Below are 12,925 nucleotides of genomic sequence, written 5' to 3'. Positions count from 1 at the left end.
TGAAATGTCAAACATACTTCAAAAACCTTATAATTACTGACTATATTTTACATAGCTGTACTGTACAATAAATCAACATTGAGTTGTCTGACTATAACTAGTAACATAAATTGTCATTAGAGGCTCAGGAGTTACAAAAATAAATGTTCTATTTATTCATTTCCTGTGAACAGCGTCCACTACGGATCAATGGGAATTATTCTATAAAGATTACACAGATCACCATTCACTGAAGGCAGATTAGTCATACTGTACTGTACTACAGTGTGTCAAATTTAAGAGGGTTATACTATAACAGCATTCATCTGGTGGAACTGATTTCTACATATTTTTGCTCATTATTTTATTCAGTAGCAGGTATAATATTAGCTGTAGCTACAAATCTCATTTCACAAACCAGCACCTCTGAGATGACAATGTATTGATTCTTGTGTGGGTCTGTAAGAGTGCGGTCTTTTCATGTTGTTTAACACTCCTGTAGAAGTGAACAGTTGGCGTCTTTGCCAGTAGACTCCTTTGCAACACTGCCTTGTGAATTCTGACAGCGTTCTGATGCATGCCTCTTCTCTCTGGAGAGCAGTGCAGAACTCAACGAGGCCATCAGCAGCTTGTTCTATATCAGACCTGGTCCTCTTCCTGGAAATGTCCTTTCAGTCCAGCCCTACTGGTCACTCAGCAGAATATATATTCTTTTACCTTTATTTAACTAGGCAAGTCAGTTAAGAACAAATTCTTATTTACACCGAATGGTGGTGATAGTGGGGATTGTGTGTTGTGTGTCACCACTACACTACAGTGCATACAGTTTATTAACCATGGCTATGCACTAACAAAGGAGGCTAGGCTGAAATGTATATTTCAAAATAAATAATTTTATGGATAAAGGTCAATCTGTCTGTCATGTTAGATTCCCCTGTCTCTGTTCCATATTTAAGTTTGTCTGTACCACTTAGAGCTATAATATTCAACGATCTCTTTGTATGTTGACAGACCATAGGTTAGTCAGCAGCATTAGTTGACCAGCATTAGTTCAAATGCGTTATCCGAAGCAAATTCCTTTCAGACTAAACTATTGAGGAAAATATACTGAATTTGAACTGGTTTCTAAATCTCAACCACTTACATAAAGCACCCCACAGAGGGTATGTTTACATTAGGGTAAGTAAGGGTGACTGACAGAGACCTTTCAGCTGGGATTGACCACATCTGTGGCAGGCATGGGGGAAATGCATCCCAGGAAGTGAGATTGAGATCAACACACACAAAGTTACTCTTTGTCTGCTCTACCTAGCACACAGCCAGTGGGCCCAAGTAGTTTAACACAAGGGCTTGCTCAGCTTTCATTCTTTACTGCTCCTGCCTGGAAAAGATTTCTGCAAATATTGTTTTAGAAATATTGAATGAGTGCCTGAATTCTGTGGATAGACGAACATGTGTAGGGTTGCAAAATTCCAAGAACTTTCAATAAATTCCCTGGTTTGAGGATTCTGTATTTCCTGCTTATTCCCGAGAATCTTCCAACCTGGATTTCCGGAAAAGATGGGAATTTGACATTTTGCAACCTTAAACATGTGTAACAGTTGTATAATGTATATACTTATACCGTGGTATTGTTGAATACTCCTTTCTGATTGCCTTGAAGGGCATTCTAGAGCATAGAAATACGCTTTACTACTGAATACCCTGAAGATTAGTAATGCCTTTACAAACAAATGTTGATCCAGGACAGTAAGAAAGTACCCTCTTGGCCATCCATCACAGAATAGCAGTATTTTCCAGAACATTGACAGTGATAGGACAAAGCTTTTCTAACAACGTCAGGTAGCGCTTTATACACTACTGTATTATGAACAGCAGCAATCAATGGAGAACTGATATTTAAGGTTTTCTTGAAACCGATAATGGTGATACTGAATGTTCAGCAAAAAGACATGAATCAATCACATTTATTTATAAAGCCCTTCTTGAATGAATGAATGCTCTGTCTTTTCAGAATTTACCATTGATTTATTCATAAATGTAAATAAATAATGCATATTTCGGCTGTCTCACCCTTTTCGGTTCAGGCTATGACATTTTCGGACACACTCCTGGCCAGCCAGGCTTGAACTGTAAAAATCTATGAATAAAGACTATACTATATATTTTGCATCATGAAAAATACAACAGCCATCAAAACATAATAGTTTTAAAAAATATGCATACAAAATAAAATAAAAACAATACATTTTAAATATCATAGAATGAAAACATTTACTATGCATGCTCATTACTGTATATATTTTTCTGTTCTGATACATTTTTTTTTTTTTTTTTTTTTTTTTTACATTCAACTTATTTACAACATATTATATACATCAAATAAACAAGCTTAAAGATACACTGTTTAAATGTATATCTTTTATAGGTTGTACAGCTTGGCAAGAGAAGGAAACCACAAGTAATGTGATTACTGGCTGTGAAATGACAAGTGCTCTTTTTCATTGCCAGTGTCCTTGCAATGCGAATTCAAATGACTGCAAATACTCTGAATGCTTTGCCACCTGAGGGATTCTGTAGGCTGGGGGGAGAATGAACACTGGTGTTAGTTTGGATTCAGCTAAGAACAGTTTACACCGTCAAGCCAAGGTATGACACTGATACTAGTCTACATCTACATACTGTATCAGCAAAGGGAAGGAGTTTTTTCTGATCACAATAGCTGACCATTAAAAACTCCTGGTCCCTAGCCATTATACATCCAAAAGCATTTGGAACAAAGTAAAAACCCCACAATTGACCTGTATTTCCCTTATCCAAATCCCTTACCTTTCTGAAGAGATTCCATTCTGATAGCTACCGCTGTACTGTCTCCTCTTGTCCACGGGTTGCACATCCAGGTAGCCTCCTGAGTCATTCTGAATGACACCAGCATGGATAGCTGCTCGACATATACTGGATTTCTATAAAAAACAAGGTAGATTAGCATAGCACAAACGTCAGTTCTATGGAGAGAAATATAATCTGTATAGAAGGCCATTGTCAGACAGACTTACATCCGAATAATATTGTGTTCCAATGACTCTGGCACGGGTCTCATGCAGACAATTGCGGGGGCAATACAACCTGGTGAAGGAAAATTGCCACGATCACAGTAGTCAATCAATCAAATGTATTTATAAAGCCCTTCTTACATCAGCTGATGTCACAAAGTGCTGTAAAGAAACCCAGCCTAAAACCCCAAACAGCAAGCAATGCAGGTGTAGTCTATACCTATCCAAACCAATCAACTTTACAGAAGAAGAGTATCACGTTTGGTTTATTAGAGTGAACTCTTTCTTTACCTTGGACAGTGCCGTGCAGGTCTTTTGTAGGGACAGAACCGTGCAACAGTGGTCCCACACGGTACTGCCTTTACTGAGAAGCAAAGATGCCACAATGTCATTTGAAAAATACATGCATTATTGAGACAAAGGTGAAACGAGATCAGACATACCTGGTACAGAGAATACTTTGAAAGCATTTGCACTCCTGTTCATCCTGTAAATTTGAATAATTTGGTGTGAAAACGTGACTTGTTGCTTTATTATAAACAAACATAATAGTGAAGTTGCATCCCAAATGGCATCAACTTCCCTATGGGCCCTGGTCAAAAGTAGTACACTGCATACAGAATTGAGTGCCATTTGAGACAAAGCTGTGTAAAATTAACTCACCCAAGAGACTGAATTCCATTTTTGTATGACTTTGTGAAATGTGGTTTTCTTCCTTGTCTTGTAACATCCAGCCAGCCTCCATCGTTGTCTATTACTCCAGCATGTAAACCAGCTCCACAAACACTTGATTGCTGAAAAATGAAACATGTTTCACTACTCTTTATATGCTATGAAAGGGACATGGCATTTTCCAGGAAGAATCCTTGTCGTTTTTGAACTTTTGTAGGCTTTTCGAATGGTCATCAATGGGCAAAAATGCAGCCCAATGGTCTTCAGCGCAACAAAAAAAAAGAATAAAAAGGCATCTGGCAGAAGTAAATTCATCTACATCTTAAATTCATCTACATCTTAAATTCATCTACATCTTAAATTCATCTACATCTTAAATTCATCTACATCTTAAATTCATCTACATCTTAAATTACTGTGTTTTCACAAACTCTATGAGCCCGTTCTAAAGATTAGGGGACAGGACCCAGATGTTTGACGTAGTACAACGTCAATTGCATAACCTTTATTTAACTAGGCAAGTCCATTAAGAACAACTTCTTATTTACAATGATGGCCTACCCCAGCCAAACCTGGATGACACTGGGCCAATTGTACGCCGCCCTATGGGACTCCCAGTCACGGCCAGATTTGATACAGCCTGGATTTGTACCAGGGACTGTAGTGACACCTCTTACACTGAGATGCAGTGCCTTAGACCGCTGCGCCACTTAGGAGCCCTAAAGAGGGAAGGTTTTCGCTTTCCCTAATTATTTTAATTAGATAATAAAAAACATCAATAAAATGACTGAAGTTGTACCGTTATTTTATATCAAGTATCCCACAACTCATGCAGTTGGAATACATTTATAAAAGTAATAGATAGTGTTTTCTGTTCGTACCATATCATAATACGCAGTCCCTATTACTTTTCCTGGGCTGGACAAGCATCCAGGAGGACACTCGTACCTGTAGGAAGAAATAACATTTCAAACTCAGTTTTGACCCATTCACAGAAATGAGTGAGAATGGTTAAGTGTAGAGTAATTTTGGTAATTAAAATGTATACCATGGCAAGCTATAGTAACTTTGGTAATTTATACTAGAAAAAAATGTATTCATAAAGTACATTTTTTATATCTGTATCCATATTGTCCATGAGTTTCTACTTGATAGACCATATGGTTCAAGATAAAATACCCTAATTAATGAAACAAAAATCAAATCAACAATGAAATTATTCTCAATTAACTCTGCAAATCAAATGTTATTTGCCACATGCTTCGTAAACAACAGGTGTAGACTAACAGTGAAATGCTTACTTCCTTTTTCAAAAATGCAGTTAAAGAAAACATTTAAACAGAAAGTGACAAGGAATAAATACACAGTGAATAATGAGTAAAAAACATGGCTATATACAGGGAGTAACAGTACTGAGTCGATGTGCAGGGGTATGAGGTAATTGAGGTAGCTATGTACATATAGGTAAGGTTAAAGTGTTCAGGGTCCTATTGTTTCCAGACCTGGTTCACTGGTACCACTTGCCATGCAGTAGCAGAGAGAACAGTCTATGGTTTGGGTGGCTAGAGTCTTTGACAATATTTTGGGCATTCCTCTGACACCGCCTGGTATAGAGGTTCTGGAGGGCAGTGAGCTCGGCCGCAGTGATGTACTGGGCCAGGTGTGGACCTTCTGTAGCGCCTTGCGTTCGGGTACCTTGCACTTACCAAACGGTAATGCAGCCAGTGAAGATGCTCTCAATGGTACTTTTTGAGGATCTGAGGGCTCATGACAAATCTTTTCAGCCTCCTGAGGGGGATGAGGTGCTGCGTGCAATCTTCACAACTGTGTGGGTGTGGACCATGTTAATTTCTTAGTGATGTGGACACTGAGGAACTTGAAGCTCTTGACCTGCTCTATTACAGCCCCATCAATGTGGACTGTGTGCTCGCTCCTCCATTTCCACCATCAGCTCCTTTGTCTTGCTGATGTTGAGGGATTGGTTGTTGTTCTGGCACCACACTGCCAGGTCTTTGACCTCCTGCCTATAGGCTGCCTCATTGTTGTCGGTGAACAGTCTTACCACTGTTGCTTCGTCAGAAAATGTAATGATGGTGTTGGAGTCATGCACCGGCACGCAGTTGTGCGTGAACAGGGAGTAAAAGAGGAGACTAAGCTCACACCCCTGAGGGGCCTTGACTACAGCTCAGCGTTCAACACCATAGTGCCCTCGAATGTCATCACTAAGCTAAGGACCCTGGGACTAAACACCTCCCTCTGCAGCTGGATCCTGGACTTCCTGACGGGCCGCCCCCAGGTGGTAAGGGTAGATAACAACACATCCGCCACGCTGATCCTCAACATGAGGGCCACTCAAGGGTGCGTGCTCAGTCCCCTCCTGCACTCCCTGTTCACTCATGACTGCACGGCCAGGCACGACTCAAACACCATCATTAAGTTTGCCGATGACAACAGTGGTAGGCCTGATCACAGACAATGATGAGACAGCCTATAGGGAGGTGGTCAGAGACCTGACCATGTGGTGCAAGGACAACAACCTCTCCCTCAACGTGATCAAGACAAAGGAGTTGATTGTGGACTATAGGAAAAGGAGGACCGAGCACACCCCCATTCTCATCGATGGGGTTGTAGTGGAGCAGGTTGAGAGCTTCAAGTTCCTTGGCGTCCACATCACCAAGAAACAAACATGGTCCAAGCACACCAAGACAGTCGTGAAGAGGGCACGCCAAAACCTATTCCCCGTCAGGAGACTGAAAAGATTTGGCATGGTTCCTCAAAAGGTTCTACAGCTACACCATCCTGACGGGTTGCATCACTGCCTGGTATGGCAACTGCTCGGGCTCTGACCACAAGGCACTACAGAGGGTAATGCATACGGCCCAGTACGTCACCGGGGCAAAGATTCCTGCCACCCAGGACCTCTATACCAGGTGGTGTCAGAGGCAGGGCCCTAAAATTTCTCAAAGACTCCAGTCACCCTAGTCATATACTGTTCTCTCTGCTACCACACGGAAAGTGGTACCGGAGCGCCAAGTCTAGGTCCAATAGGCTTCTAAACAGCTTCTACCCCCCCCCCCAAGCCATAAGACTCCTGAATATCTAATCAAATGGCTACCCAGACTATCTGCATTGTCCCCCCCATTTCTACGTTGCTGCTACTCTCTGTTATCATCTATGCATAGTCACTTTAATAACTCTACCTACATGTACATATTACCTCAATACCGGTACCCTGCATATTGACTCTGTACTGGTACCCCCTGTATAGAGCCTCGCTATTGTTATTTTACTGCTGCTCTTTAATTATTTGTTACTTTTATCTCTTACTTTTTTGGGGGGTATTTTCTTTAAAAAAAGGTTACATTTAATTTCTACAAAAAAACAGCATCGCTGATTAAGGGCTTGTAAGTAAGCGTTTCACTGTGAAGTCTACACATGTTGTATTCGGCACATGTGACAAATAACATTTGATTTGTAAACCTAGGTAAGTGACAACATCCACTTTAGGAACAACTTAGGCCTACCTATTACAAGTGGTTTCTTTACAACGATCACGCAGCTTTGTCTCACAGTCCATCTGTTGACCTTTGAAAATAAGAAAAACTATTTCACTTAGACCTTCTGGCAGTTGTACAAAATATAGACTTTTATCCTACTGTATAATGACATTGTGTATTAGAAACCGTGTCAAATTTGTGATAAATTCTTACACATTTGCACTGTGCTGACCACCTCATTCCTCTCCATGTTGTCATTGGGTGATGGTATTGGGGGTTGCGGTCTCGACCTTGGCTCTTGGGCCCTCGGCTCTGGCTCGATGTAGTTTGTCTCCTCTAGTTCAGGGGCAGGACGTCGATCTATTCCATTCTCTGAAGAAGAACAAGTGTCACATCACATGTAATATAGTCTGCAAAACAAAATGTATAAAAGCAACCAATTTGTTATGGCACAACTTTTTTCTGAAAGCAGCCGACCTGTATAGCAGAGATTATCCCTACAGCCTCCACCGTAGCTGGGCGGACAGGCAGAGCACGGGCTGCCATGTTTGTATGGGGCATGCCCCCACCAGTTTCCCCTGCACACAAATGACATCATAAAACACACTGAACCTTTTGACCCAATCCTTCCCAGTTCCCATACACTACATAACATACAGCAGTTGAAAATAAGAATCTGGGGGGGGGGGGGGGGGGGGGGGGCGGGACGGACATAAGAACAATTAAAAAAACTTTCAAACTTACGGTGGTGAGTAGTTGCAAACCAAGTACACAGCTTTAGTCCAAATCATGCCCCACACATTCATGTTGTAGCATATATTAATAGCACATCCAATATGGCTGCTTGTTGCCCAAACCATCTGCAAAGACAACAAAGTAGCTACCTTCAGTTAGTAGTCCTATCAGACTTCTCTGACCTTAAATAAGGTTTTATGATATTGTTATAGGAAACTCTTACCTGTGTGTAGTGAGTGCAGACAGGACCAGAGCATCTGAAGGGGCAGTGTGGGTTACACTCCTGTGGATAGGGATAGCTGTAGTCTCTCACTTCATCATACCAGGCCTGGACGTGAAATGTTGGTGGTCGGTCTCTGAGGAAAGTAGAAACTAAACTATTTAAATAACTAGGGTTTCCCAAACTCGGTCCAGGGGCCTTCCAGGGTTGCATGTTTAGTTTTTGTTGCCCTTGTACTACACAGCGGATTCAAATAATCAAAGCTTGATGAGTTGATTATTTTAAATCAGCTGTGTAGTGCTAGGGCAAAAAAACTAAATATGCACTCATGGGAGGCCCTGGGACAGAGTTTGGGAAACCCTAAACTAGACACAACCCACAGCATTATACAGTATCAGTACTCACTGTACAGTCTAGTCACACATTGGTTGCCTCATGAATTTATAGGACCCTGCAACATGTTAGGAAAAAGGCATACAGTATAACTGTATAATGACATAATGCATAAAATCAATCTGGTCATCTCCAGATACTATACAGACCTTCCCCAGTGGGCACCCAGGTTTTGTCCAATCTGAGTTAGCATGTGTTGTGGTCCATGCTCCCACAGGCAGGTGTGTGCCCAGTGCTCGGCACTCCTCTCCAGATCTGTATCCCAAACCTTTGAAATGCCAAAGTCAGAGTTATTCTAATAAGATAAAGACATATCTGCAGGCACATCAGATTGGTGCTAGTGCTACTGATACTAATACAAGCTGTCTTAAGTGTATTACTCTTGAAAGACAAAACTCTTGATAAACAAAAATTGTAAATACAAATTCTAACATTCTTCACAGAAAGTGTTTCGGGGGCCCTGATGGCAATTTTAGTATTACTGGTCTCTTTGCCTCAACTCTCCACTGGGCACAGACGTCAATTCAATGTCTATTCTACGTTGGTTCCACATCATTTCATTGAAATGACGTGGAAACAACGTTGATTCAATCAGTGTGTGCCCAGTGGGTCTGCACTAAAGTGCAACAACCTACATGATCGAGATCTTATAAACGGGTCAAGTGAAGTTAAAAACTATAATCTATTTGTGCACCACTTGTTTCTTACAAAGAACTACATAGATATGACTTGAGGAATTATAACGTTTCAGCCAAGTTGTAGTAAAATTGTCCATTAGAAGAATAGGTGTAGTGTGCTGCTGTTCTGCTGTTTAACTGCACTAACACCCATCAAGGTTAATTGAAAAATGTGCCAGTCAGCTGCCCTGTACAGTCCTAATGTCTTCCATGTGTAGAACATTACATTAGTGATATCTGCATTCTGCACTGCTTAGGGTTAAAGCAACGGGCTTGAGGCCAATGGACATGCTTGACTGCAATGGACATACCATAGGCCTGCAATACAATATATGCCACTGTGCAGACACTTTTATCTAAAGCGACTGACAGTCATGCGTGCATATATTTTACATATGGGTGGTCCTGGGAATCGAACTGACCACCCTGGCAGCGCAAACGTCATGCTCGAACAACTGAGCCACAGTGTATCCACACAGGATACAAATCTCCATTTATGCATGGAAATCGTCCAAATTAACCACCATACTTCAAAGAATGATGCTCAACTGTTACACGTTTGAATCAACACAGATCCAGCTTTGTTGCCAAATGAAATGCAAAGAAAGACACTAATATTTGAAGATGTGAGTTGAAATGGTTGAGGCAGAGTGCACGATAACAGCGGAGGTGAGAGCTGGCCGCTTACCAAGGCAGGGGGCAGAGCTTGAGGTTTGGCAGGGCCAGTAACACACTGGCTTTATTGCTTGGCTGTCGGTCAGGCTTGTTTTTAGGTTTTGATCTATTTGAGCACTCTGTGCTCCCAGAACTTGGTGTGAAACCTCTGAGTTGGCCCTGACTTTGCAGATGTGCTCTGCTGAACCCCATGGATGGTTGAATTGGTTTGAAAATGTTCCAGATTCTCAAGCCTAGATGTCTTGAGTCGTTGAGCAAGTCTCATTAGCTAAGATGAAGTATCAGTGCAAAATAACTAACTAACACTTGCTTCAATCTCTAGTACTGTACAATCTCCTTCTACGTTCTCCAGTATGGGCAAGTCATATTCCAATTGCCTTCAGTTCATCTTAGGATGAGCTAAATATAACAGAAATGTGTGATGCAGACACAGCAGGTCCTGGTTTAGCTTACCATATATTCCATATTTGAAGCTTGAGGATAAACTTGACCTCTCAGGTTGTTGTGCAAATCAAGTATGAGGTGCATATCACCCTCAGTGATGGCTCTCTTCCCTCGCTGTTTGGACACCCACCACTCATCATCTTTGTTCATATACTTATCCAGTAACAACTCCAGGTGAGTAGAGTTAGGGATCACCATAGAAAGTACTGTTTGCACAAAGAATAGCAGCCCAAACCCTCGTAGCCAGTCCTGAGTTCCACACTTCATGATGACTGATCAGCCTCTCAAGCCTCCAATACAAAAATCTGTATTCTGTTGGCTAAACAAGAGACAAAGTAAAATACAAGCATTCAGAGATCTGTAATCCATTGTATACTATTTGTTATTGATTAATACATTCACTTGAATGTGAGTACTGATGATTTACATCTTTGGCACATGGATATCATACACTAGAACTGATACTGTACATATATATTTGGTGTATTTTAAGTGCATGATAGTAGGTCAATTGAACTGTTCACACAATTTCTCACAAGGAAACCATGTACGTTTTTGCCAAGCACATGCAATATTTCATGACCATGCATATTGCATGTGACATTCTCTCACAGGCTGACAAGGCAAGTCTCATCTGATCCTGTTATAGTCTAGTAAACCCGACCCACCGTAGTAGCGTTGATACATTGTTGGAGGCAACAAGTCTGCCTAGACAGGCTATTCCTGTTATAATACAAAACAGTATTTTCGTTATCCCAATGACGAATATAACATTTACAAATGATTTACCTTTTACAGAACACTGTTGTTAAATCTGGTCAACTATCCTCAGGAAATAATGTCCAACTCCAAAAGTTTTATTGCAGCCGAATGAAAGCTACTCTTCATACATCCTAAGAATTATGACATCTCTCATAACAGGAGCCAAAACTTTCGTACGGGTAAAGTATCATACATCCAACAAAAAGTCGAGAGTTACCTGTATTATATCTCAAATACGAGCGCTCCCTGCATTTATATGCCAAATTTGGATTTAGCAATACGTTACGCGGCAGACCACGCCTCCTCCAGAGCGTTCGCAGGTTGAACTATTTAAAGACTCTGGTTCTGATTCCAGCCATCCCACTCAAAGTGACTGCAAGGTAAACTTTGGGCAATGACAGCCCACTCATATGTAAATTCAGTAGTTCTTTAGAATAGTATTTATGTATTTTATGTTTTCTTTTAAGATGTGATTTTTTTCAATTATAACATTTAATTCAGTATTTTTCGCTGAATGATCCATTACTGTATTTTCCAAGCAGATTTCCAACCCACCCCAAAATCACTGGCTATGTTCTTGCAAGCCTCAATAGCTTTGTGCCTGCATCCATGACACTAAGAAAAGTTTTGCACTGTCCTTGTTCTCCTCCTGCAGGCCTACTCTCTGCCATTTAATGGAGCATGACCCCACTGAGCTCTGCAGATCAAATCAACTGTGTTCAAAATCATCAAAACTGATAAGGCTTTTTACACTTCAGTCAGCATCAACCCAAGTTCCAGACACAAGTTATTTTTCTTGGGTGGGTATAATGAGCATTTTCACAGGAGAAAGCTGGCATCCTCTATGTAGAGGACAAGCTTTGCTCCCTGCTTTATGAGTGCATTCCTGGGGATCAGATTCTCAGAACCTTAGGTCATGCTGACTTCAACCCTGCATTCCTACTAAGACTTCTAGAGGAATCAACCCACATCACCGAGAAATGTAAACTCAGCTGGAAGAAATGAAGCCAGTGCCCACCTAACAGAGGTAACAGAGGTACAGTGCCATGGTTGCTTCCAGGGGACTGCATTGATGGGGACACTTGTACAAGCAAAGACATTTTGGGTGCCTGAGTACCTCTGCCAATTTAAAGTTGCCTACTAGGGGAAATGAAATCGCATTGATAGTCCTCTTCAGTGATTTATAGTAGAAAAGCAGACACTCCCATGCTAGGGGTCAATTAGGTTCTAGCACTGCAAGACTCCAAGTCAGTGAGGAGCCGAACAGGTCCAAGAGATCATTGGCTTATGGCTGGGCCTAAACAAATGATCTGTGATGAGGTTGACCAGGGACATACTTTTTCATCATATTTAGCAGTGTACAAAACATTTCAGCAGGTAGTCGACATTGTGTCAAAGTAACTTTATCCTATGTTGTTTCCCCTAGTATTCCTTTCATTCCGTGTCTTTATAGGACTTAGTTATTTGCTAAATGTATATTATAACCAGTCTTCAAATCAGGACATAGTTGAATATTCACAAAGGAATATTCCACTGCAGGGTTTACTTTGTCAGGCTCGCCCTCTGGTGTTTTTTTTCCTCACTACAACTGCTGCTAACATCTCTGCTCATGCATTTGGACATCCCAATCACTTTCTCTAGCAAGAAATCAAGTTCACGATTCTTATACACTCAGTTACAGTATATACCAGTCATTATTCTGTAACTTTTGTAAAAGGCAATAGCAATTATATGGACACAAAACTAAATGGAATTCAATGGTGTAAAAATATGTTGCATCCTGTATCTAAAGTACATGTTATCAATGTTCTGGACAAC

At 41.0% G+C, this 12,925-nt stretch overlaps 1 protein-coding gene across 2 annotated transcripts; it reads right to left on the bottom strand.

Annotated features, from left to right (window-relative positions):
* Positions 1-2,299: 2,299 nt before the first annotated feature.
* On the bottom strand, positions 2,300-11,386 carry LOC139377342 (cysteine-rich secretory protein LCCL domain containing 1b). 2 transcript variants are annotated; one of them, XM_071120365.1, is made up of 15 exons: positions 11,135-11,386; positions 10,355-10,664; positions 8,699-8,817; positions 8,160-8,292; positions 7,946-8,061; positions 7,679-7,779; positions 7,415-7,573; positions 7,229-7,289; positions 4,586-4,652; positions 3,696-3,826; positions 3,476-3,519; positions 3,324-3,396; positions 3,036-3,105; positions 2,809-2,942; positions 2,300-2,560 (listed from the first exon to the last, which is right to left on the bottom strand). In XM_071120365.1, exons 2-15 carry the CDS (start codon positions 10,610-10,612, stop codon positions 2,509-2,511), a joined length of 1,518 nt encoding a protein of 505 aa, XP_070976466.1. In that variant the 5' UTR covers positions 10,613-10,664; positions 11,135-11,386; the 3' UTR covers positions 2,300-2,508. The 2 variants fall into 2 exon arrangements, with proteins under 2 accessions (XP_070976466.1, XP_070976467.1); XM_071120366.1 differs by lacking the exon at positions 2,300-2,560 and having other exon boundaries at positions 3,324-3,391; positions 11,135-11,256.
* Between the last annotated feature and the right edge of the window lie 1,539 nt (positions 11,387-12,925).

This window comes from Oncorhynchus clarkii, chromosome 20 (genome assembly GCF_045791955.1).
Source record: "Oncorhynchus clarkii lewisi isolate Uvic-CL-2024 chromosome 20, UVic_Ocla_1.0, whole genome shotgun sequence".
NCBI classification, from domain to species: Eukaryota; Metazoa; Chordata; class Actinopteri; order Salmoniformes; family Salmonidae; genus Oncorhynchus; species Oncorhynchus clarkii.
The sequence above is the reverse complement of the archived record's forward strand: the minus strand, read 5'-3'. Positions and strand labels throughout refer to the sequence as shown.